The 25957-nt window shown below is 37.2% G+C and overlaps 1 protein-coding gene across 1 annotated transcript in view; it reads left to right on the top strand.

Moving 5' to 3' along the window:
• The window catches only part of serpini1 (serpin peptidase inhibitor, clade I (neuroserpin), member 1), a 34158-nt gene that overhangs the window by 3040 nt on the left and 5161 nt on the right, over window positions 1-25957 (top strand). The window contains exons 2-7 of the mRNA XM_051869849.1: window positions 18948-19217; window positions 20708-20938; window positions 22007-22201; window positions 24888-25092; window positions 25218-25327; window positions 25577-25663. Coding sequence (XP_051725809.1) covers window positions 18965-19217; window positions 20708-20938; window positions 22007-22201; window positions 24888-25092; window positions 25218-25327; window positions 25577-25663 — 1081 coding nt within the window. The 5' untranslated portion in view covers window positions 18948-18964. The remainder of the gene's footprint in view (window positions 1-18947; window positions 19218-20707; window positions 20939-22006; window positions 22202-24887; window positions 25093-25217; window positions 25328-25576; window positions 25664-25957) is intronic.

The following is a 25957-nucleotide window of genomic DNA, read 5'->3' as shown; positions in this document are numbered from 1 at the left end:
GAAAGCAGACTGAGTCAGAACAGCTGACCGACATGGACCAATTATTTCTCTGCTTCTGAGAGGATGCGGGCTTGTTTTCTGGCAAGCGAGTACATTTTAATTTAATCTCCATCTTTCTTATTTTCTCTGTCCTCTACATTGAGTACAGCCTATGCTGCTCTCCTCTCAGTCAGGTTTGTGTGACGGAAGATCCAATTCCATCAATAAAACTCAGTCAATGTGTGCAGTAATAAGGTGTGGATGAATTATAGCAGATAAAATACAAATAAATAATACCTCCTTTTTTGTTGTGTAGTTTATATATAGGGCTATATTCCTTGAATTAACAATATTTATATTTATTATATATTTTCTCTTATAAAATGGTTAGTTCCTGTCCTTGATTCTGATTGGTCAATAGCTGTTTTATTCATGATAAAACACGGCTATGACCGCTTCACCCAATGGTTCTGTGTATCACTACACAACACCCTTAGCAACCACTCTTAGCAATGTAAACTGTATGTTCTCAATTAATATTGTTCTGATATTATTATGTGAGAAGATTGAGTGAGTGAGTTTATTACCTGCATTCAGATTTAGCAATTTCCTTCAGGTCAGTCCTATGTTCATAATAAAAAATCTGTTTAAATGTCTTATGTATCATCTTGTCCTTTTAACACTTAAGGGGTTTTCCCGTGACTGACAGCGTTAGTCAAAGCATTTGTCAGTTGCGTCTTGTTCCGTGTTCACAACAATTCAGTCTTTTCAATATAAAAGTCTTCGCTACTGACTGACACACTCATAAAGACAGTCTTTGCCGCCATCTAATGGCGTGAAAATGTAACTTCTGTTGCTGTTCACGGTCAGGGACTATTTTTTTCTGGCAGAAGGAAGGCTTTTAGAAAAAGTTTACTTCATGAAAGTTGCATTGATACATATTTCTGGCTTTAATATTTGTATTGTGTGGTAACCGTTTTACAAAAGCAATAAGGTACTCGAGGCTAGTGCTGTATCATGAATAAGTCACGGCTGAAGGGGTTGCAACACCTTTTAGCCATGACTTACTTACGATACAGCACAGCCTCTTGTACCTTATTGCTTACTGATATCCTTGTGCATATCGTGTGAAAGTTTTATAGGCTTAATATGATCATGAGAGGAGTTAATCTTTATGCCATTGTATCTAGGGCTGGACGATTAATCGAAAAGTAATCGAAACCGAAATTCAGAACCTCTAACTGACGTAATTTTCCCATGTCGGTTATTTCGGTTTTTTAATCCTGTTAATACTTCCCCCCTTAAAAACATACTACCGCGTGTGTAGCCACGTGACTCCGCCCCGTCCAGTCAGTGGAATAAAAGCAACACGGAGGTGAACGCCGGTTCAACACATAGTGATGGCACGCGAGCGGTGAGCCTTGCGTCTTCACTAAACTTTGTCAGTTGTATTTGTTTTAAGGTTTACCAGTTTGGACATTCAAGCGATTTTAGACGATTGGATGTATATTATGTCAAGCTACCGTGCTCGCGCAGCTGCATTGTGGCACGAACACTCGTAGAAACAGTAGCTGCGCAAAACGTGAAGATCGCGCGCACAGAGGAACACAGAACCTAGTTGTCAGCGCTGTCCTGTGATTTATCACTAAAGTAGCTTAGAAACTCAAAAGTTATTAAGTAACTATTTACAACCCACAGCTTCACAGTTAATAGAGAGACGGTATGACTAATTCACACACGCAATCGCTCTCATTACTGGTACTGTGCTAATTTATCTTTATCTGATTTACGAGCAGAAATCTGTAAGAAATGTTACAAACCATAGATAAAATAACTGCTGAAAGTGAGCTGTTATGTCAGATCACTCTTTCAATAGGAAAAAATATCCCACCTTTAATATTCAATCATATTTACAGTACAGGTGCTGGTCATATAATTAGAATATCATCAAAAAGTTGATTTATTTCACTAATTCTATTCAAAAAGTGAAACTTGTATATTATATTCATTCATTACACACAGACTGATATATTTCAAATGTTTATTTCTTTTAATTTTGATAACTGACAACTAAGGAAAATCCCAAATTCAGTATCTCAGAAAATTAGAATATTACTTAAGACCAATACAAAGAAAGGATTTTTAGAAATCTTGGCCAACTGAAAAGTATGAACATGAAAAGTATGAGCATGTACAGCACTCAGTACTTAGTTGGGGCTCCTTTTGCCTGAATTACTGCAGCAATGCGGCGTGGCATGGAGTTGATCAGTCTGTGGCACTGCTCAGGTGTTATAAGAGCCCAGGTTGCTCTGATAGTGGCCTTCAGCTCTTCTGCATTGTTGGGTCTGGCATATCGCATCTTCCTCTTCACAATAACCCATAGATTTTCTATGGGGTTAAGGTCAGGCGAGTTTGCTGGCCAATTAAGAACAGGGATACCATGGTCCTTAAACTAGGTACTGGTAGCTTTGGCACTGTGTGCAGGTGCCAAGTCCTGTTGGAAAATAAAATCTGCATCTCCATAAAGTTGGTCAGCAGCAGGAAGCATGAAGTGCTCTAAAACTTCCTGGTATACGGCTGCGTTGACCTTGGACCTCAGAAAACACAGTGGACCAACACCAGCAGATGACATGGCACCCCAAACCATCACTGACTGTGGAAACTTTACACTGGACCTCAAGCAACGTGGATTGTGTGCCTCTCTTCCCTTCCTTCAGACTCTGGGACCCTGATTTCCAAAGGAAATGCAAAATTTACTTTCATCAGAGAACATAACTTTGGACCACTCAGCAGCAGTCCAGTCCTTTTTGTCTGTAGCCCAGGCGAGACGCTTCTGACGCTGTCTGTTGTTCAAGAGTGGCTTGACACAAAGAATGCGTCAGCTGAAACCCATGTCTTGCATACGTCTGTGCGTAGTGGTTCTTGAAGCACTGACTCCAGCTGCAGTCCACTCTTTGTGAATCTCCCCCACATTTTTGAATGGGTTTTGTTTCACAATCCTCTCCAGGGTGCGGTTATCCCTATTGCTTATACACTTTTTTCTACCACATCTTTTCCTTCCCTTCGCCTCTCTATTAACGCACTTGGACACAGAGCTCTGTGAACAGCCAGCCTCTTTTGCAATGACCTTTTGTGTCTTGCCCTCCTTGTGCAAGGTGTCAGTGGTCGTCTTTTGGACAACTGTCAAGTCAGCAGTCTTCCCCATGATTGTGTAGCCTACAGAACTAGACTGAGAGACCATTTAAAGGCCTTTGCAGGTGTTTTGAGTTAATTAGCTGATTAGAGTGTGGCACCAGGTGTCTTCAATATTGAACCTTTTCACAATATTCTAATTTTCTGAGATACTGAATTTGGGATTTTCCTTAGTTGTCAGTTATATTTCAAAAGTTTATTTCTTTTAATTTTGATGATTATATCAGTCTGTGTGTAATGAATGAATATAATATACAAGTTTCACTTTTTGAATGGAATTAGTGAAATAAATCAACTTTTTGATGATATTCTAATTATATGACCAGCACCTGTATAAACCTTGTCAGTGAACTATGCGAGCCAAAAAACAAAAAACAGAAACAAAATAATCGTTCATTAATCGTAATCGAGGTAAAATGTTCAATTAATCGAGGTTTTGATTTTAGGCCATAATCGTTCAGCCCTAATTGTATCACACTAATCTTATTTGCATTTAGTGTAAATTAAGTTAATACAAATAGTTTTTTATTTATATTTAAAATTTATAGTATTATTTTTAATATATTTTTTTAAATAATAAGCTGTAGTGAACCCATAATATTTTAATTCTAATTTAATAAGTAGTTTTAAGTTTGTTATATGTCTAATAATTATATTTTATTTATATTTAAATGTTAAAAATATTTTTTATATTTTAATATTTTTTTTTAATTATTATTAATATTAAGCTGTAGTGAACCTAAAATATTTTAATACTTTATGTAGTTTTGTGTTTCTGTTATATATAATTTTCAAATATTTAAAATATATTTAAAAAAAAAAAATACATTTCATTATTTTTAATAATAAGCTGTAGTCAACACAGAATATTTTAATTATTTAAGTAGTTTAAATTATAGATTTTTAGTAATTAATTAAAATAGTTATATGTTTTAGGCTGTTCTGCTGCTGATAAACCTCCTGTAGAACTGCTGAATTGGCGTGAATGTAGATGAGGAGATTTGAAGTGTCTGAGCATTGGCAGCCCATGAGCGATTGGGTTTGTCACTGTTTTGCCCTCTTGGGGGTGGTTTTGAAGGACGCCTGCATTTCTGAGTCACGTCTTCATTCGTCAGCACAGGGAAAAAGCGACTCTGCCTTTGAACTTGGGAAGGATAAAAGGTTTTTAACTCTGGGTTGCAGGGAGAGGTAAAGTCAAACTCAGGTAAATTTCTTAAAGCAGTTCACACACGTGTATGTGTGTGTGTGTGTGTGTGTGTGTGTGTGTTATAGTAGCTGTTTAACTATAGCAGCTGTTGCCACTTTTAAAGCTTGAAGGGTTAGTTCAACCAAAAATGAAATTTCTGTCATTAATTACTCACCCTCATGTCATTCCACACCCGTAAGACCCTCATTCATCTTCAGAACACAAATTAAGATATTTTTGATGAAATCCGAGAGGTATCTGACTCCTCCATAGACAGCAATTTAACCACCACTTTCAAGGTCCAGAAAGGTACTAAAGACATCGTTAAAACCGTTTGACGTGACTGCAGTGCTTCAGCCTTAATTTTATGAAGCGCTGAGAATACTTTTTGCGCAAAAACAAAACAAAAATAATTACTTTATTCAACAATATCTTCTCTTCTGTGTCATTCTCATACGTTGTTTACATCCAGCGCTTCCAGGTTCTACGTCAGAACGCCAACTCATTATTGGCTGGATCCTGCGTCAGCATCACACGCATGCGTCGTGCTGCTCACGTGATCAACTTTGGCCAATACTGACAGGCATTCGGACGTGAACACGGAAGCCTTCACTGTGCTTACTGCGGCAACTACGTAAGGAAAATGCCAGGGAAGAGAAGAGACTTTTGAATAAAGTCTTTATTTTTGTTTTGTTTTTGCACACAAAAAGTATTCTCGTCGCTTCATAAAATTAAGATTGAACCACTGCAGTCACGTCGATTGTCAGTTAAATTGCTGTCTATGGACGAGTAATATATATATATATATATATATTTATTTTTGGGCGAACTAACCCTTTAACAGATGTTGTCGCTATTAGGCCTGGGCAATAAAACGGTATCGATATTTATCGACGGTACGTCTTAATCGATAACGATATAAAAAATTTTCAATATAACTCTGGATATAGTTTCACTTAAATGCATTAAAATGTAAACAGACATGAAGTTCGGTTGCATGAACAACTCTCGCTCCGTCCCTGGATCACAAACAGACGCGCTACGAGTGATACGCAAACAAGTTGCTGTGGAGCAACACATGAAAACGAGTGCTGTACCTGCCGGTGATGAGGAGATTGTGAATAAAAAAGGACATATCAGCTTGTCAGTGTAGCAGTTTCATGGTTTCTAACAGTTGATCTACTTCAAAGTTCGTCTTGAGAGAGCAGTTGTCATGTCGGTATTAACAGCTGCACAAACAGTGTTTTCAGTCACACAGTAGGCTATCATTATTTCTGTGCTACAAATATTCAAATTATCACAGAAGTACTGAGATAAAAGTTTATAGCTCAGATAAAACACTAATGTCTATGTTATCGATCAAAATAGAGCAAATCAGCTTTTGAAAGAAACTTGAACGCGCTGAAAACGACGCATTTATCGATTACATTGTTTTACCACCAGGTGGCGACAAGTGACTGTTAAAAATGTATTTGACGTTGAATCTTCTTTCAACAGATTCTTTCAAATACACTGATTCATCCAGTAATGAAACAAGAGTATTTATGGGCGTGTCATTGAATCATACATCCAAACAGATTTTTTTTTTTAAATAATTAATTCAAATATATTTAAAATGTTAAAATAGACTGCAGCAATTAATATTTTGTCAGAACCTCTAGTAAATTACTTTTTTTTTTTTTTTTTTTTTTTTAGTTGTCATTCAAAATTGTGATCTCAGTTTGAAACAAACAAAAAAGTTTCTCAATTTATACAGAATTGTGCAGCTCTAAGTTTCTTTAACACTTATTTATTTAATCTTCATATAAAATATTAGAAAGATTTGTTTAAATTTTATTTTGCTTTGTTTTAAAAATTATTTGTTGTTTGCCTTAATTAAAAATGCATTGGTTAAATTCAAACATTTTTTTTTTTCTGCTAAAATTTTTTCAATAATTATCGTTACCGATCAATATGAAACATTATATCGTGATAATTTTTTTAGCTGTATCGCCCAGCCCTAGTCGCTATGAATTGTATCTTGCTATATGAGCTTGAGCTTGAGCTTCACTAAAAAAAGAATATTTTTGGGTGGACCGTTCCTTTAAGGAAGTGCAGGCAAAGGTCAAAGGAAATGACTTTCAAATGACAGATGGAAAGAGAGATGTGTTGCTAGCAAAAGAGAGCAAAGATGCCTCATATCATTTATAATAGAGTTTTTATAATACAATTTATGGCCCTGCTTTGTTTATTTCCAGCAGTGGGCAATGCTTTTGGACAGCTGTGCCAGTGTAGACGGAAGGAGATAATATCACAAACACACACATACTGTGGTCAAAGCCTCTTACTCTGAACCTCTGCCACAACGTTGTCAGGACGAGCCAGATGCTAACCCTCTAATGATAGATGGATGCTGCCATGTGTTGACCTGGGTGGTACAGGACTGCTGGCAGGATGAGAGCTTGGGTACTGTAAGACCATAAAATCTGTATTTCTTTGGTTTTGAGCCTACAAATATTTCCCACTGGACTGATTTAAACGTAAGGATGGGAATCATAAAGAATTAAATTTAGATTCCTCTTAACGATTCTGCACCAATTAATTAGAAATTCTTCTACACTCTTCTTGGGTTCTAGACTCAATTTTAAAAGAACCCTTTATGCAAAAAAGTTCTGCATAAGGAGAAATGTCTTAAATGATTGCATAATACTTTCATATTTAATGGTTATTTCATTTCCCCCCTAGTGATAAAGTATGTTTACGTGCTGTTTAAACTATAAAGACGAATAAAAAACAAAATTGATGAATTGATGAAAATTGATGAAAATTGAAACCCCTAAAAGGTTCTACATATAAAGCGCCTGAAAGAACCCTTTAAGGTTCTATGTACAGTAGAAGAGTGTTTTCTTTTCTTGTGTGTAGGATTAAATGTTTGGAATAGAAATGCATTTTCTGTGTAAAATGATAACTGTAATAATAATGACATTACTGCATTTGGATCCTCAACCTGTGTCTCGGAGCAGTATGTTTATTAAAGGGTAATCCAAAGATATAATCCAATAACAGACAAAAGGTCATAAACACAGGGTAAACAGTCCAAACAGAGTAAAACCCATATGAGTACTCAGAAATGCAGTGGTGACACATACAAGACTTCACAATAAATGACAGAATGAACTAGGCTTATATAGGCAGAGACTGACAAGGTAATGAGAACCAGCTGAGAACAATCAAGCATGATGAGAACGGGCAGTGAGTTCTGGGAAATGTAGTTCGTGAGTTCGTGAGATAATAGTGCCCTCTGGTGGCTATCAAGGGCACTCTAGCTGGTAATCATGACAAATAAATAAATTTAAAAAAAAAAATTTTTTGCAAAACGTTAAAGCTACAATATGTAGTTATTTCGCCGCTAGAGGTTGCCTATTCAAAACAAAGGCGTAGCTTGATGCAGAGTTTGAGCGTGGAATCTTAGGAGATGTCGTCTTCACCTCACAGCCAGTGGAAAATAATCGGGGCGGGACTCGAGCTACTGGAGCGATTCCTAATGAGAGACGAACGCGACACACGCCTTGAGAGCAGCAAAACTTTTATTATGCCATAGTTGCCGGCGCCGCTTCTTCCAGTCAAGCGTATTGAGGTAACACAGCATTGTTTATCATATTAGATACATTTGACTGTGTTGAAAATATTATAACGTTACTCTGTGCGTACTGTGAGACACTTGTTGCACACTGCAGTAAGCTAGATCGATTTTAGAATATCCTGTTAATAAATGCTGGGTGGCTTGTGTTGATAAATGGCATGTAATTAATTTTAAAACGTATTGTATGATGGAGAAAATGCTGTATTACTTAGCTACTTGACAAATTGTGTTTTTCTCTGAGGCATGGTAAATGCATGGTACTCTCGGAAAATCAAGAGAACTAGATTTAAACAATAAGACTGAACGTGTTGAGCTATATAACAATAATTAATTTTCTGTCTATAAATGTAACCAAACAGTTGTTCCATTGTCTAATAAAACATGTAATATATTAAAGCGTCTTTGGTGTTTCCATGGTTTGACCATGGACAGGCGACTCCCGTACATGTCCCAGATCCTTTGTTAAAGGGATAGTTCACCCAAAAATGAAAATTTGATGTTTATCTGCTTACCCCCAGGGCATCCAAGATGTAGGTGACTTTGTTTCTTCAGTAGAACACAAATGATGATTTTTAACTCCAACCGTTGCAGTCTGTCAGTCGTATAATGCATGTCAATGGTAACTCCATCTATAAGAGTCAAAAAAACATGCACAGACAAATCTAAATTAAACCCTGCGGCTCATGACGACACATTGATGTTCTAAGACACGAAACAATCGGTTTGTGCGAGAAACCGAACAGTATTTATGTAATTTTTTATCTCTAAAACACCACTATGTCCAACTGCCTTGCGCATGCGGTTGGTGAGGTCTGAATGCGCTCTGACAACGGAAGTGATGTCTCGCATTCATTGAAGTATAAGCGCAAGACATCACTTCCGTCATCAGAACGCGTTAAAAATCATTTGTGTTCTACTGAAGAAACAAAGTCACCTACATCTTGGATGCCCTGGGGGTAAGCAGATAAACATCAAATTTTCATTTTTGGGTGAACTATCCCTTTAAAATCACGATTTTCTCATGATTTACAAATAGTTGGAAACATTTGGGATATTGTAAGTACTCAACTGAACAAAATATATAACACTGGTCTAGTGGTTTTTGGATATTTTACTGCAAAATTCATACATATTGTGCCTTTAAAACTTTTTAATTACGTTTTAGAGGTGCCAATCCAATTAATCACTATAAATAAAAAAAATTAGCAACATCTTTTATTCATTTATATTTTATAAAATGCTATAATACATCTCACAATGTGCATCTTAGTAACTACACTCATTTGAGTCTCACAATTAGCTGTATGTGATTGATTCAATTGAAACAATCAACTTATTAGAGTCATTCGTTCAGTAATCGGACTACACTGCTCATTTTTTATTCATTTCCGTGAAAAATAATATTAATGCATTATGTACAAAAGAGTGTATAGACAACAAACACAAAGTTAACCAGTCACGTCTTATGTGAAAGGTTTTTGTTAGATACCATGCATAAATGAAAATGATGTCAAATAAAAATATACAATAAATAATAAATAAAAAAATAAAATAAATATAGATAAACCTTCAAAGCTTAATGTCATAATAACAAATGCCCAACTCAGAAGTAAAAATTTCCCATGTGCACTTGAAGGCACGTATGTCTGAAGTCTTCATATGTCCGTTTAGCTCAGTTTTCTGCATTTGCATCTTCAGAGTGATAACGGTCATTTGTTATAGTGTTCAGCAGGTTCCTGTGGGTGTCAGTCACTTGAATAGAGTTTAATTAAAGCTGACCCATGTCTTGCACTTCTCTGGTCTCCAGTGGAGTTCCCTCACCACTGCACTGTCAGTGCATGGCTCTTTAACTCCTTAACTAGTATGTCTTCTCCTCTGCAGTCTTATTCCGATTCCTCAACCTGCTTGACATTTCACTTGCAGTCAAATCCTGCTCCCGCTCTGTCTTTTTCCGTGTCCCCTTCTAAACAGCACTGCACCACTGGGTCTGTCCTCTGGAGACTTCTGGAGCTAGAAAAGGAGAGAGATGGCAGTTTACCCAGCATGCTTTGCGCTATCTGGGCCATCATGTCAGGAAAGAGGAGGCTGATGGATGTGGAAGTGTTCTGGTGCCACCAACTGTGATTCTCCCTCTGATGATGACAGAGGCACCTGTATGAATGAATGATCATCTTTGGGAAACAAGAGCTCCATTCAGAACTTGTTCAGAACTAGTTTGTTTGCTTTGGTTTGCCTCCATTATTAAAAATTTAACATTTAAAATATCGCTCTACTTAGAAAAGAAAAATTAACATGAAGATCTCTGTAATTGTTTCTTCTCGACAAACATGTCTGTCCATGTATGTATACATGAAAAATGTATTTATATCATTATTTATTTATTATCACAATTTTCAGTTTTGTCTCAATTCCCAATTTTATCATTCTTATTTCTCCAAAGGTTTATTTACAGTTTCCTGAGTTAGGAAATAGCAGTATTTTATTGTTCTCTGTGTCTTTGCCTAATTACATCTCAACCTTGAAATATTGGCTATCAAGCATGGATATTCATGATATGTAAGCTGGTCTCCCATCAGATTGTCTTTCTATATCCTTCTACACTCTTGTATTTTAGCATGAGCTCAAAAGGAAAAGCTTAAAAAAGTAAGAGATGAAAAGGGCGCCTACGCTGCCCCCATTTTGGAAGCGTCTTCACTATGTGCTTGCTAGTTGAGTACATTTATAAGGCAGTTGGGAGAATATTTAGAGCAATTGCTCTGTGCTTGTGTGAAAGGAATTGAGAAGAGTTTTGTGGCACTTTGAAGCTTGATTTCACTTGAGCAGATACTGATGGGTTTGTCTAGGCTTTGCTTGAGATGACAGCCAGATATCAGACATGTTTAGAAAAATTTTAGAGTTGTGCTTTGAGGTAATAAAAACACTGGCAGTTTCTTAGTGATTTGAACAAAACTTTGCCATCAAACATATTCCTCACTGTTTGGTATAAATTATACCTCGAATTATACCTCAGATTTTGCCTTAATGACATCTCAAATCAAACGATCAGCATATGATTTTCACCTGGCAGACCATAAAACAGCAAAAACCAAAGGTGGGATCCATATCTAGTAGGGGTGTAACAGTAGGTTACACAAACAGTACACAGCTAATGCTGTGTAAACTATATACTGGAAGCCGTTTCTTGCACATTATTATAATATTAAAGGTTACAATTAACAACAGAGCCCAAACTATTAAATTCAGTTGCTATTTATTTTTAGATATAGGCTAATATTCAACACTTAAATAAGAAAACATGTAAATTGCACATAAGACAGGTTTTGCATTAACTTCTAAATCTAATTATAAAAGAATTTTTCAATAATTTTTCTACTCCATTTCATTTTTGAAATATAATCATTTACACAGTTACTGTCTTAACTTGTTTTCATGACAAATTTATTTAAACATATATACTGTATTTAAATAATTAAGACATTACTAACAGGTAAAGTAAATATAATGAATATATAAGCTAATATAGTGCATATATTTAGTGAAATGCTCCCCTCTAGAGTTCATTTCTCTAGTGAACTAACAAGCTGTGTACACTAAATGACTTGCTTGAGGTAAATGTAAAGCTACGTGAGATGTTATTCTCAAGCTGTTTTATTGATTTCTTTCTGCGGTTGAAACACTGGTTGAGAGATTACATGTAAATATATTCATAGGCTGCGTTGCGGTTCGTTTTTTTTTTTTTTTTATGCCCTTCCCTTGCTAACTGCCCTCAGTCTCGTTGACTCGGATGTACGTCATTGCTTACGTTGCATGAGTGCCCACTACTGGCGGAACCATGTTAATGGGCTGAACTGGAACGTCCTAAGCCCTTGATCACTTGGAATCCACTATGGAGTTGATTTATTATTTAATTTTTTCCTGTCACGAAATTGTTTAATGCAGCATTCTATATGTATATAGGTGTGTTTGGGTTGTTTTAAATATTCAAAAAAAAAAAAAAATAAATAAATAAATAAATAAATATATATATTATATATATATATATATATATATATATTCAGGTGCTGGTCATATAATTGGAATATCATCAAAAAGTTGATTTATTTCACTAATTCCATTCAAAAAGTGAAACTTGTATATTATATTCATTCATTACACACAGACTGATATATTTCAAACGTTTTTTTCTTTTCATTTTGATGATTATAACTGACAACTAAGGAAAATCCCAAATTCAGTATCTCAGAAAATTAGAATATTACTTAAGACCAATACAAAGAAAGGATTTTTAGAAATCTTGGCTAACTGAAAAGTATGAGCATGTACAGCACTCAATACTTAGTTGGGGCTCCTTTTGCCTGAATTACTGCAGCAATGCGGCGTGGCATGGAGTCGATCAGTCTGTGGCACTGCTCAGATGTTATAAGAGCCTAGGTTGCTCTGATAGTGGCCTTCAGCTCTTCTGCATTGTTGGGTTTGGCATATCGCATCTTCCTCTTCACAATACCCCATAGATTTTCTATGGGGTTAAGGTCAGGCGAGTTTGCTGGCCAATTAAGAACAGGGATACCATGGTCCTTAAACTAGGTACTGGTAGCTTTGGCACTGTGTGCAGGTGCCAAGTCCTGTTGGAAAATAAAATCTGCATCTCTATAAAGTTGGTCAGCAGCAGGAAGCATGAAGTGCTCTAAAACTTCCTGGTATACGGCTGCGTTGACCTTGGACCTCAGAAAACACAGTGGACCAACACCAGCAGATGACATGGCACCCCAAACCATCACTGACTGTGGAAACTTTACACTGGACCTCAAGCAACGTGGATTGTGTGCCTCTCCTCTCTTCCTCCAGACTCTGGGACCCTGATTTCCAAAGGAATTGCAAAATTTACTTTCATCAGAGAACATAACTTTGGACCACTCAGCAGCAGTCCAGTCCTTTTTGTCTTTAGCCCAGGAGAGACGCTTCTGACGCTGTCTGTTGTTCAAGAGTGGCTTGACACAAGGAATGCGACAGCTGAAACCCATGTCTTGCATACGTCTGTGCGTAGTGGTTCTTGAAGCACTGACTCCAGCTGCAGTCCACTCTTTGTGAATCTCCCCCACATTTTTGAATGGGTTTTGTTTCACAATCCTCTCCAGGGTGCGGTTATCCCTATTGCTTGTACACTTTTTTCTACCACATCTTTTCCTTCCCTTCGCCTCTCTATTAATGTGCTTGGACACAGAGCTCTGTGAACAGCCAGCCTCTTTTGCAATGACCTTTTGTGTCTTGCCCCCTTGTGCAAGGTGTCAATGGTCGTCTTTTGGACAACTGTCAAGTCAGCAGTCTTCCCCATGATTGTGTAGCCTACAGAACTAGACTGAGAGACCATTTAAAGGCCTTTGCAGGTGTTTTGAGTTAATTAGCTGATTAGAGTGTGGCACCAGGTGTCTTCAATATTGAACCTTTTCACAATATTCTAATTTTCTGAGATACTGAATTTGTGATTTTCCTTAGTTGTCAGTTATAATCATCAAAATTAAAAGAGATAAACATTTGAAATATATCAGTCTGTGTGTAATGAATGAATATAATATACAAGTTTCACTTTTTGAATGGAATTAGTGAAATAAATCAACTTTTTGATGATATTCTAATTATATGACCAGCACCTGTGTGTGTATATATATATCATAGAGTTGTTTGTGTTGGGGTAAATTAAACGCGATATGCAGTGACGTCACGATCGTGTTGCATTGTGGTATATGGAGCGGTCTTAAGTGTACAGGTAAAGTAGACTCGCTCCCTCTGTCAAAATCGAGGGAGCGGGGGTCTGTCCATATAAACTTCCCTCATCCACTTTACGAAGTGGAACGCACTTCAAAATGGCGTCAGGGATTCCCCCAAAGGGGAAGTGCTTAGGGAAGTTCATGAGTGCATGTCTAAAACTGAAGTGGAACGCAGCCTTGAGTGTCTTTTCTTCTTCTGTGCTTTTTCCTGTTGTGGCTGTTAGCAAACAGCGTTGTATTACTGGGTGCGCCCTCTTCCGGATTGGAGTGTGGATCACCTGTGACCGACTGTATTTGTCGTATTTGACTCCATGCACCGAACCGTGACATCTGTACCGTGACGGTTCAGGGCGAATATATGTACCATTACACACCTAATATCTAGAGACAGAATTTCATAGAGACTTAGCAACCACCCAAGCAACTGCACTGCAATTAGCAATATACCAAAAACCACATGGTTTTGCAAATGCAGGCACCACTAGTTTTGTTACGCTCAGTGAAATTCTACTGACAAAGTGTCACCAGAGAGGACAGATCACACAAGAGCCAGAATTTCATTGTTGCTTATTTCTTTCTGGTTGGTCCCATTAGGGTGGTTGGTGGTCTTGTTGAGTTCTCCCAGGTGGTCATCAGACCTTACAGAATCACGCACGGGTGAACGAAAGGTCAGGTAGGTTTGGTGCTGTTTACAGGCAAACCCTCTCTTGTCCTCCCACTTTTCTCTTTTCTCTCCCATTCACAAGCGACCATCTGTTTTTCGGCCCAGACCTCGGTCACCAGGGTCAGGTCCAGTTACACAAGACTGCGCACATGAGTCTTAAACCAAGAGTATCTGAAATGGAGAGATCAGGAAAGCTCAAGGAATGAGAACAGATGAATCGTCTGTGGATTGTAAACCAAGCTTTTGAATCAGTTGTTTGTTTCACTTAAATTCCATGTGGTGCTGAATAGATGCACATAATAATATAGTTTTGATAGTTTCGAAATTGATGAGTGGTGCATCAGACATTTTCAGATCACCATAGAACTTTGTAGCAGCCACATTTGAGCACATTGTATCTCACTTTGGACAAAAGCAACTGTAAATGCATTGCAATGCACTGAAACCAATCAGAACACCTTAGCAAGCACATAGCAATGCCCTGGCAACGTCCCAAAGCAACCACATTGCAATCCCTTGGCAATCACCAACAACACCCTAGCAACTGCAACAACACCCTTTCAATAAAACACAGTATTATTTTTAAGTAAAGGGTTTTTTTAAAATGTATTTCATTTTTTATTGCTACAGGTTATTCTGAAATTTTAAACTTCTGTAGTTATCGTGATTTATATGCCTGGATTTTATGTTTATTTTATGTCTTTTTACATGCATAGGTACTGTGTATGTATGTCTGTAATCTTTTTGTGCCAGTGTCAAAGGCAAATTTCTGTTTAATGACAAATTGAATTTATAATAAAGTTTAATGTACGTGGCAGCAAGCTACGCATGGGTAAACATTAAAAGATGTGTAAAGATTTAATATTTCTTCACGTAAAATATAGTTTGAATCCACTTTTGAAAAATTTTCTGGTCCTCTGTTGTCACTAGTTATTTTATTATTTTTTATTCTATAAATTATCCAAAATCAATTTTTTAAGCAACCAGCCAGTGCTGCCCGAGCCAACCTGAGCCTGATTCACAACAGTAAGCTTGTAATAATGTTTTCTAATTTAATGATAAACTTATATAATTATAATCCAGAAAGGTCCTAATGGACTGCGGAGTGGCTACAGAAACTGAAATCTACAGGTAACGCTAATACACACTAAATACACATAGTCACGCAATGCTGATTTTGTTAACATTTTGAGAACGAAGTATAATAATAACAATAATTTGCACGGTTTGACGTGATCCGAGCTAAGCGATGGTTCGATTTAATCACCTTTGGTAGTGTGATTTATTGTAATGCTTTTTTTCTCAGTTGGTCAGAACAAAAGTGGCAGACATGTTACTTACTTGTTCAGATGACATTTTTGTTTTGTCATACTTCCAAGACGTAGAATCTGTGATTCCGAAGTACAGTATCCACACCGATGTGGTGACTGACAGCAAACATTAGATTCATCCGTGCTGAGGAGCCGTGCTGATGCACAACCCACGTAAAGATGATAATTCCGCAAAAAACTGCAATTGCAGGTTTCAAACAGAGATGGCGACAAAGAGGCAAAACTTACAGACTGCAGTTTTAAAGTGAACCCCCCGTGTTTTAGTCTGGTCGTTCATACCTTGGAGCTGAAAAAATCTGAGAAAATGGGCATGTAAAGTTAGTACTTTTGTTAAAAAAGTAAAAAGCGTGTAAAGCTAGTACTTTTGTTATGTGATTTTTGTCATTTTTATTAGTTTTGTGTATTTAAAAAATTTCTGTTTAGTTTTAATTTATTTTTAATTCAGTTTTAGTAATTGTAATACATAAACTTATTTCAGTCTAATTTTCATTTATTCTTTTTTAAAGTTTTCTAATTTTTATAAACATACAATTCTAGATTCTAGAACATACTATAGCTTTACGCAGGGCATGCCTGTTCCTATCCATCTCCATCACACAATGGCACAAGGCCATGTTCTCCCCTGCATTCTTTGTTTGTGTGGAAAACACTGTTGCCACGCAACGACTAAAGCTGGGAGACTGTGCCATAGTAGGATGAAGGTAGAGCTGTATCTGTGCATATGTGAGGGTGAATGTGGGTTTGTTCACTTGCATAAGCAGGTATGCTGGTGCATTGAACGTTGGCTATGCAGTCAGAGGGAGAAACAGAGGCATTAACCCTGTGGGGAAGCGAGACTGTTAACACTGTTGTATCTGAACCTATTTTACTTTCAACGCAGGTCTCAATTTCCATACTTTTTCGATGTAAAATTGCACCAGTAACTGTAAGAAGAGAAACAATTTCATTCCCTCATGTACTCATATGATTGAATAACAGTAATGCTGATTTTTACTTAAATTAGGACTTGAAAAAGGTGATTCAGTACTCATAAAAATGACACTTTTTTTTTTTTTGGAATAATGTACACTGATAAACTCTGAACCAGTGTTGGGGGTAACCAATTACAAGTAACGTGAGTTATGTAATCAGATTACTTTTTTCAAGTAACGAGTAAAGAAATGCATTACTTTTAAAATTTACAACAAAATATCTTTTTCAAATGTTACTTTTTCAAATAAGTAACGCAAGTTAGTGATCCAAATCAACCATATAAATAAACAAAATGACTTTAGTTAAACATCACATTTGTGTTTCATTTTTTTTGTTTTTATTGCTGAACTAAAAGTGGTGAATTTTCTTCTGCACAATGCATCGCATTACTAAGTAATACAATTATAGGCACAATATGTAAGATTTTTGTATTAAAATATCCAAAAAACACTAGAACAATGTTATATATTTTGTTGACTTGTGTACTTACATTATCCCAGATGTTTCCAAGAATGTTTAAATCCAGAGAAATAAGCTATTTTATCCAGGCCAGGACACGGATCGTGTCCGTGCGTCACCTAACAATGACATCATACCGCTTTACATTCGATTTCCGGTTTTACGAAAGGATGACCGGATGAAGTGGAAGTAGTCGTCTGCGGCATAATAAAAGCTCCACTGCTCTCGAGCCATGTGTCTCTTATTACCAATCGCCTCAGCGGCCTCATTCCGCTCCAACGTCTTTCAGCCACACCAAAGTCCCTTTAAAGGAACATGCCACTATTTTTGAAAATAGGCTCATTTTCTAACTCATCTAGAGTTAAACAGTTGAGTTTTACCTTTTTCGAATCCATTCAGCCGATCTCCGGGTCTGGCGATAGCACTTTTAGCTGCAGCTTAGCATAGATCATTGAATCTGATTAGACCGTTAGCATCTCGCTCAAAAATGACCAAAGAGTTTCGATATTTTTCCTATTTAAAACTTGACTGTTCTGTAGTTACATCGTGTACTAAGACCGATGGAAAATGAAAAGTTTTTGAAATGCCTCTCGGGCATGAAAGTGCAGCTCCTATCTCTTTGAATAGGGAAACATCAAATTCTCCAAAGCTGTTTGCCAAGCTTTCTATTAAATTTCATATTTGAAATCACCAATGAAATCTGACAACTGTCTCATAAATTTTGTTTCTAAACGCTCAAATCATGACAAAAAATGGAATTTTTCAGGCTGGATCAAGCTAATGCGCATGCACAGTCCTAAGTGCGTGTCTTTATAGGAAGCGCGCGTTTGACTGTTTCTATAGGAACTGGAGCTTCTAATGGCCACTGCAGTGATGCGATGACTTTGATGACAGTATGGCGGGACTCATTCCGCCATATTGCGTGTTGAACTTTCTCCCATTTATAATAATACGAGTTCACCGTCTTTCTATATATAAAGTCTTTGGCCACACCCTGCTTCATACTACAGTAATGTTAAAGGATTAGTTCACTTTAAAATGAAAATTACCCCAAGCTTTACTCACCCTCAAGCTATCCTATGTGTATATGACTTTCTTGTATATGACGTTATATTAATAAATTTCTGATGAACACAATCTGAGTTATATTAATAAAGTTATATTAACATCCAAGCTTTATAATGGCAGTGAACGGGACCAACGAGTATGAGCTGAAGAAAGTGCATTCATCCATAATAAACATATTCCACACGGCTCCGGGGGGTTAATAAAGGCCTTGTGAAGTGAAGCGATGCGTTTGTGTAAGAAAAATATCCATATTTAACAAGTATAAAGTAAAATATCTAGCTTCTGCCAGACCGCCTTCAGTATTCAACTTACGAAAAAGGCGCAAAATAAGACCAGACCAGGTCAATTTTTATTTGTAATTTTTTTCTAAAATCTAATTTTTTTTTGAATTCTCAGATGTCTGTATGTAAATAACCTATTCTGTGCCCATCATACACTGTGCAATTTTCTGTAAAATCTGCAGACCGGCTCTGGCTTTAGGCAACTAACGCTGGCTTTTCCAGGCTGCAAATCGGGGCAAAAATCTGTGAAAAGATTGTGTTGTGTGAAATGGCAGTTTTGCATCATGAACATTAGAATATGTTGAATATGGTGAATATTTTCATGATATGTCTCTTTCACACTATACAGATACCTCTCATTCGTGTGGGGTTATATTTACCATGTCCTTCTTACTCTGACTCACTCTTTCTCTCCTGTCTCTCATTAGCTCATCCCTCGTTTACCATGTTGCTGCTCGGACTCTTGCCGCTGATGTTGCTACGGGGGTGTGGTTGCCAGGCGGCAGACGTTCCCGAGGATGTGACGGCAGAGTTCTCGGTCAGACTTTACCACCAGCTCCAGATCACAGGGGGAGAAGAGAACATCATCTTCTCCCCGCTGAGCGTGGCTCTGGCTCTGGGCATGGTGGAGCTGGGCGCCCGCGGCTCTTCTTTAGAGGAGATCAGACAGGCCGTGGGCTACAGTCATTTCAGAGAAGGTAGAGTTAACAAAATCTATAGTACATGAGAGGTTACCTGTTCTCTTTCATCTTTTCCTATTGGCCGCAACAGTGACCACATACTTTTTCCTATACATTTTCTCCAAAGGCATTTCAGCAAATTCTGCACCAAACCAACCAGCTCCTAAACAAATTACAACATTAAACATTTGATTCAAAGCGCAAAAAATTATAGGTATCATTCTCAGTTTGACTTGAAGAGTTTATACAAGCAAATCTCACAAAAACAAGTGACATTTACCTCACAAATCCAAAAACAAAATATATAATATTTTGCACGAATAGAATCAAACTTAAAGGATTAGTTCACTTTAAAATGAAAATTACCCCAAGCTTTACTCATACTCAAGTCATCCTAGGTGTATATGACTTTCTTCTTTCTGATGAACACAATCTGAGTTATATTAGTAAATATCCTGATGCATCCAAGCTTTATAATAGCAGTGAATGGGAAACAATGAGAATAAAGCGCATCCATCCATCATAAATGTACTCCACATGGCTCCGGGGGGTTAATAAAGGCCTTCTGAAGCAAAGCGATGCGTTTGTGTAAGAAAAATATCTATATTTAACAAGTTATAAAGTAAAATATTTAGCTTCCGCCAGACCGTCTTCCATATTCAACTTACGAAGAAAGTGTAATGCCTCTCGCAGTTCAAAACGCTTACACTACGTACGTCTTCCGTATTCGAAAATTTTTTGTTACAAAACGCATTGCTTCGCTTAAGAAGGACTTTTATTAACCCCCTGGAGTTGTGTGGAGTATGTTTTGCTTTGGATGGATGCACTTTTTTGAGCTTCATACTCGTTGTTTCCCATTCACTGCCATTATAAAGCTTTGACGCATCAGGATATTTATTAATATAACTCCGATTGTGTTCATCAGAAAGAGGAAAATCATATACAGCTAGGATGGCTTGAGGGTGAGTAAAGCTTGGGGTAATTTTCATTTTAAAGTGAACTAATCCTTAAAGCAAATTTTCATATTCATAAGATATTTTCTAAGCTAATTTTCCACAAAAAAATGTGTGATTCCCATTATTCTTAGTAGTGATTCTATATCAATCAAAGGCAGCACAACAAATGGTTTAAACTTTAAAATTTCAATAATATTTATTTATTTTTATTGCAGTAATGAGAAATTTGACTGTTGGCTCAAAAAGAATAGTCTGAAATTTTAAAATGATTTTAAAAACTTGAAGTTTGGAGGTTATATACAAACAGTTTAAAGTAATAATTAAAAATAATAATAAAAATTAAATTCAAATCCAATGCATTTATTTAATTATTATTATTTTGCATTACAGTAATGTAAAATTTACCATTTTATTTTGGAGTGAAATATGTCCTAGAAATGTTCTTCACAGGCTCAGAGAGATTTTGAATTTTTAATGAGATTATTAATAGCAGACCTTACTATTGCAGCATATTGTTCAAAAGTATTTTCTTGTTCGCTTCACCTGCTCCAGATGAGGAGTTCTCTCTGCTGAGCAACCTGACCCAGGCCCTGTCCACAGATGAAGAGCAGTATGTGGTCCGGCTGGCCAACTCCCTCTTTCTGCAGAGGGGGGTTCACTTCAATGAGGACTTCCTGCAGCTCATGAAAAAGTACTTCAAAGCAGAGGTGGAGACGGTGGACTTCAGCGAGTCAGCAGCCGTGGCTGAACGCATCAACTCTTGGGTGCTGAACCACACGGAGAGTAAGTCATCTTACATCACTTTGGAAAAAAAATTCAAACTGGCTGTGTGCTGCTGTATTTGTGAAGATTTCTTGATATTGTGTTGTTATTATTAACTAAGACCTGATGAATGGCTTGACAAATAGTTTTCATTCCAGTATTGACATCTTGGGGCGTCTTGGGATATCTTGAAGGGTTCATTCATTTATAAGTACATATAGAAGCATATAGATGGCCTCAAATCTAATACACATGGACTAGAAGTCACAAAATTCTTAAATATAGTTATATGCACACACTACCATTCAAAAGTTTGGAGTCGGCAGTATTTTTTAATGTTTTTAATCTCTTATGCTCACCAAGACTGCATTTAATTGATCAAAAAACAGTATTATTGTGAAATATCATTACAATAATTGTTTTCTATTTGAATATATTCGCCTTCAGTGTCACGTGATCCATTAGAAATCATTCTAATATGATGATTTGCTGCTCAAGAAATATTTCTTATTATTATCAATGTTGAAAATAGCTAAATATTTTTGAGGAAACCTTGATATATTGTTTTAATCAAAATTATTTGATGAATAGAAATCTTTTGTAACATTATAAATGTCTTTACTGTCACTTTTGATCAATTTAATGCATCCTTGCTGAATAAAAGTCTTAATTTCCCCAAATATATTATATAGAAAGAAATACATATGTCATTTAAGCACTGAATAAAAACATAGTGTATAATCCAATTTAGAGTGATTTTACTTTCAAGTAAAACTCTCTTCAAAATGAATAGATGGCGTTAAGAGGAATTACTATGACTTTAGCGAATGAGGACACTAAAGTAGATAATGGCAGATCAGTCATATTCTGCATGATAATGATGTTTCCAATCCATTTCCAGGCAGATCCATTTTCTCAGTCAGCTTTAGCCTTTGCAGGAGGACTGTCAGATACCAGCACAAATCCCAGAGCTTTGGAAGAGAGATGATTTTATGCTACTGAAGAGATCATACTGTCTTTCCTGTTCCGAGAAAGAGAGGATTGTGATATGCAGCATTTATTTCAGTCTGGGTTTTGTTGTTGTTGCAGGCAAAATCCACAACCTGGTGTCTGCGGACGACTTCAGCAGCTCCACCATGATCATGTTAGTAAACGCTGTGTACTTCAGGGGCAGCTGGAAGAACCAGTTCAGACCAGAAAACACCAGAACCTTCTCCTTCACCAAGGATGACGGCAGTGAAGTTCAGACCTTGATGATGTACCAGCAGGGAGAATTCTACTACGGTAAGAACAGGCTTGAATGCACCTCAGGGTTTAGAAAACAAGCTCAAGTCTGTAGATTTAGTCATTTTTTGATGATTTGTTTTGTTAAAATGCTGCACAAGTTTTTCTGTGGAGTGATTGCAGGAGTTTAACTAGAAAAGGAAAGTTTGAATGTTGGCATGAGAAAAGTAATATTACTGTTTTACTGTATTTTTAATCAAATAAATGCAGCCTTGGTGAGCAGAAGAGACTTCTTTCAAAAAACAGTAGTACTATACACAGTATGCGTGGCTCACTGCTGATCGGTTGGGCTGAGGCTTTCAGATCCCACAGGATCACTGCAGTGCGCTTGTCCTATCCATCTCTCCGACAAAAAAAGACAGATGATGGTAAATGAGAGACACAGAGCTGTCTTCAACATTTGAATTCTCTAGCTCTTAAAAAAAGAAAATCAGAGTCACATTAAATCTAGGGTAGGCAATGTTTTGTTATACTGGTTGAAACTCTCTTCACATCCTGATAGCAATCAATAATAGAAGTAGTCTAAATATCAAAAAATTTACATGTATCTTCTTTGGAAGTCTCAGGACCAAAAATTGTTCGTCCAATCATTGTATTCAGTCTGAATACAATGATAGGATGTCCTACCTGCCCGACAATGAGTGTTGCCTGTTTTCCCGCAGAATTGGGCTACTTTTAAGTTGTTGCTGTGGGTTAATTTTTTTTTTTCGCAGGTTAACACGTACAAATTCAGCGGATAATTCGGCTGCCTGATGGAGAAAATTGCATTGGGCTATTTTTTTGGCTAGCCATTGGGCTACTTTTGTTGCACAGACCTGGCAACCCTGCTGTCAATGTATGTATTTGCATACCTCCGCGTACCCTTCTTGCGCAGACATCACACGTCATCAGTGTGCTCCATGATGAGGCTATGCAGAGTTGTAGACAGACAGTCACTGAGCGCCACAAACAAACAGCAGCCACTGTTTACATTTCCTCCTGGACCAAAACAACGAGCTTATGCTGCGTTCATGCCCATAACTACCGTAATTACGAGATGGCAACCCGTAACGAGCTTTTCACGTCCTCAGACTCGAATTTCTGCCTTTCTACGGCAACAGTATCAATGCCAAATGAATCTGCAGCAGTCAGGTGGTACAAGTAAGAGCTCTATAAGTTGTTTATGTTCATTATTATTGTAATGTTATGTGTAATTTAACGGCGTCTTTTGTGGTACTTTGCAGACTCTGCTCTGGCTTTGCACGTTCATGTGTTTTGGAGGCGGCGTGGCTTTGGAGGGTGCTCTGAAAGGAGGGTGCTTTTAAAGCTAACTTTCTATTGCTACCCTCTCCGAAATTGCCTACGCTAGCTTTAGAGGACATTGAAAATGGCTCAGTACAGAACCTTAGCTTCAAAACATCCCGCTAAATGCCATAATTAGTTGATAAGAATGCTCTTCCAGGACCAACATACTATGTCAATCCAGCAAACATGTCCTACTTGGCTAAAAATAAAAATAAAACCATAAAAAATGTTCATTACTTGAAACAAAATTAACATTAACTGAAATAAAATAAAACATACTTAACTATATAGACATTTTTAAAAAAACAAAAACTTAAAAGTGACGAAAACACAACAAAATTATAAGGTTAGTTCACCCAAAAATGAAAATTCTGTCATTAATTACTCACCCTCATGTCGTTCCACACCCGTAAGACCCGTTCATCTTCGGAACACAAATTAAGATATTTTTGTTGAAATCTGATGGCTCAGTGAGGCCTCCATAGCCAGCAATGACATTTCCTCTCTCAAGATCCATCAATGTACTAAAAACATATTTAAATCAGTTCATTTGAGTACAGTGGTTCAATATTAATATTATAAAGCGACGAGAATATTTTTGGTGCGCCAAAAAACAAAATAACGACTTATATAGCTTATGAAGCTTCGGAGCATTATGAATCAGCGTATCGAATCAAACTGCTGAAATCACATGACTTTGGCGCTCCGAACCGCTGATTCGATACGCTGATTCATAACGCTCCGAAGCTTCATGAAGCAGTATTTTGAAATCGGCCATCACTATATAAGTCGTTATTTTGTTTTTTTGCTGCACCAAAAATATTCTCGTCGCTTTATAATATTAATATTGAACCACTGTACTCATGTGAACTGATTTAAATATGTTTTTAGTACATTTATGGATCTTGAGAGAGGAAATGTCATTGCTGGCTATGCAGGCCTCACTGAGCCATCGGATTTCAACAAAAAATATCATTTGCGTTCCGAAGATTAACGAAGGTCTTACGGGTGTGGAACGGCATGAGGGTGAGTAATAAATGACATTATTTTCATTTTTGGGTGAACTAACCCTTTAATATTATAAAGTGACGAGAATACTTTTTGTGCGGCAAAAAAACAAAATGACGACTTTTCAACAATATCTCGTGACGGACAATTTCAAAACACTGCTTCGAAGCTTTACAAATCTTTTGTTTCGAATCAGTGGTTCGGATCGTGTAAACGAAGCCTCATTTACTGAAATCAAGTGATTTTGGCGCTCCGAAGCACTAAAAGCTATTATTGTATCCCAATCATACTAAAATAAAAAATAAAATATGGCTTCATCGTACTGAAATCTTCTCCATCTTGTCAAACATTCAGTAGATTTAATGATCACTAACCTCGCCATGTTCATCATCAGGAGAGTTCAGCGATGGCACCACAGAGGCGGGTGGAGTGTACCAGGTCCTGGAGATGCTTTATGAAGGTGAAGACATGAGCATGATGATCGTTCTGCCCCGTCAGGAGGTTCCTCTGGCCACCCTGGAGCCTATCATCAAAGCCCAGCTGCTGGAGGAGTGGGCCAACAACGTCAAGAGGCAAAAGGTGGAGGTCTACCTTCCCAGGTAAGGCACACAGTGTTAAGTTTTACCAGGTGTTTTCATTTCATTTATTAATGCATTATGATTCATGTAAAACCATTGTACTTGTTGTTTTTGGACAAAGTTCACACTGACCTCATTATTTTTAGATTCAAGGTGGAACAAAAGATTGATCTGAGAGACACACTGCAGCAGCTGGGCATCAAGAACATCTTCACCAAAGATGCCGATCTGTCAGCCATGACAGCCGAGGTGACAGGTAATCGATAAAACACACCCACTGACCTATGAGAACGCTCTGTTATTCTGCACATGTACACAGATGGTCAAAATGTGATTGACAGCTCAAGGACAGGATGTAACTAAATCTATTAAATTAAATCTATGAATGAGCTGTATGTGTATTATACACTGCTCTGCATCCTTGATTACACCAGCTCATAAATAAATGGAAATAACTTGCTTAGCATATTAAGATATTTTTTTTTCATATTCTGTCTGTCTACAGATGGACAGGATCTGTTTATCGGGAAGGCTGTACAGAAGGCTTACCTGGAGGTAACGGAGGAAGGAGCCGAGGGGGCGGCAGGATCAGGTAACATTTATCTTTTTTTTTTTTACTGGCACATTCTACTATAATTACATTACATATTTAATATTCTCACTCTGTCTGTCTTCGTCTGCGCTTCAGTCATCCTTTGCATTTATAATTCAAATTTTCTCTTTTCACGTCCTTTTTATCACTGTTTCTCAATTTTACCTTTTGTGCACCTTTACTTTCCTCCATGCTTCCTTTTTCCGTCTGTTCTCTATACGCTTTTTTCTCACTGCAGTAAATTGCTTTGAGAATCTTGTACATTCAGACAAGCTAAAAGCGCCCCCTCCTGTT

This window comes from Ctenopharyngodon idella, chromosome 18, assembly GCF_019924925.1.
Source record: "Ctenopharyngodon idella isolate HZGC_01 chromosome 18, HZGC01, whole genome shotgun sequence".
NCBI classification, from domain to species: Eukaryota; Metazoa; Chordata; class Actinopteri; order Cypriniformes; family Xenocyprididae; genus Ctenopharyngodon; species Ctenopharyngodon idella.
The sequence above is the reverse complement of the archived record's forward strand: the minus strand, read 5'-3'. Positions and strand labels throughout refer to the sequence as shown.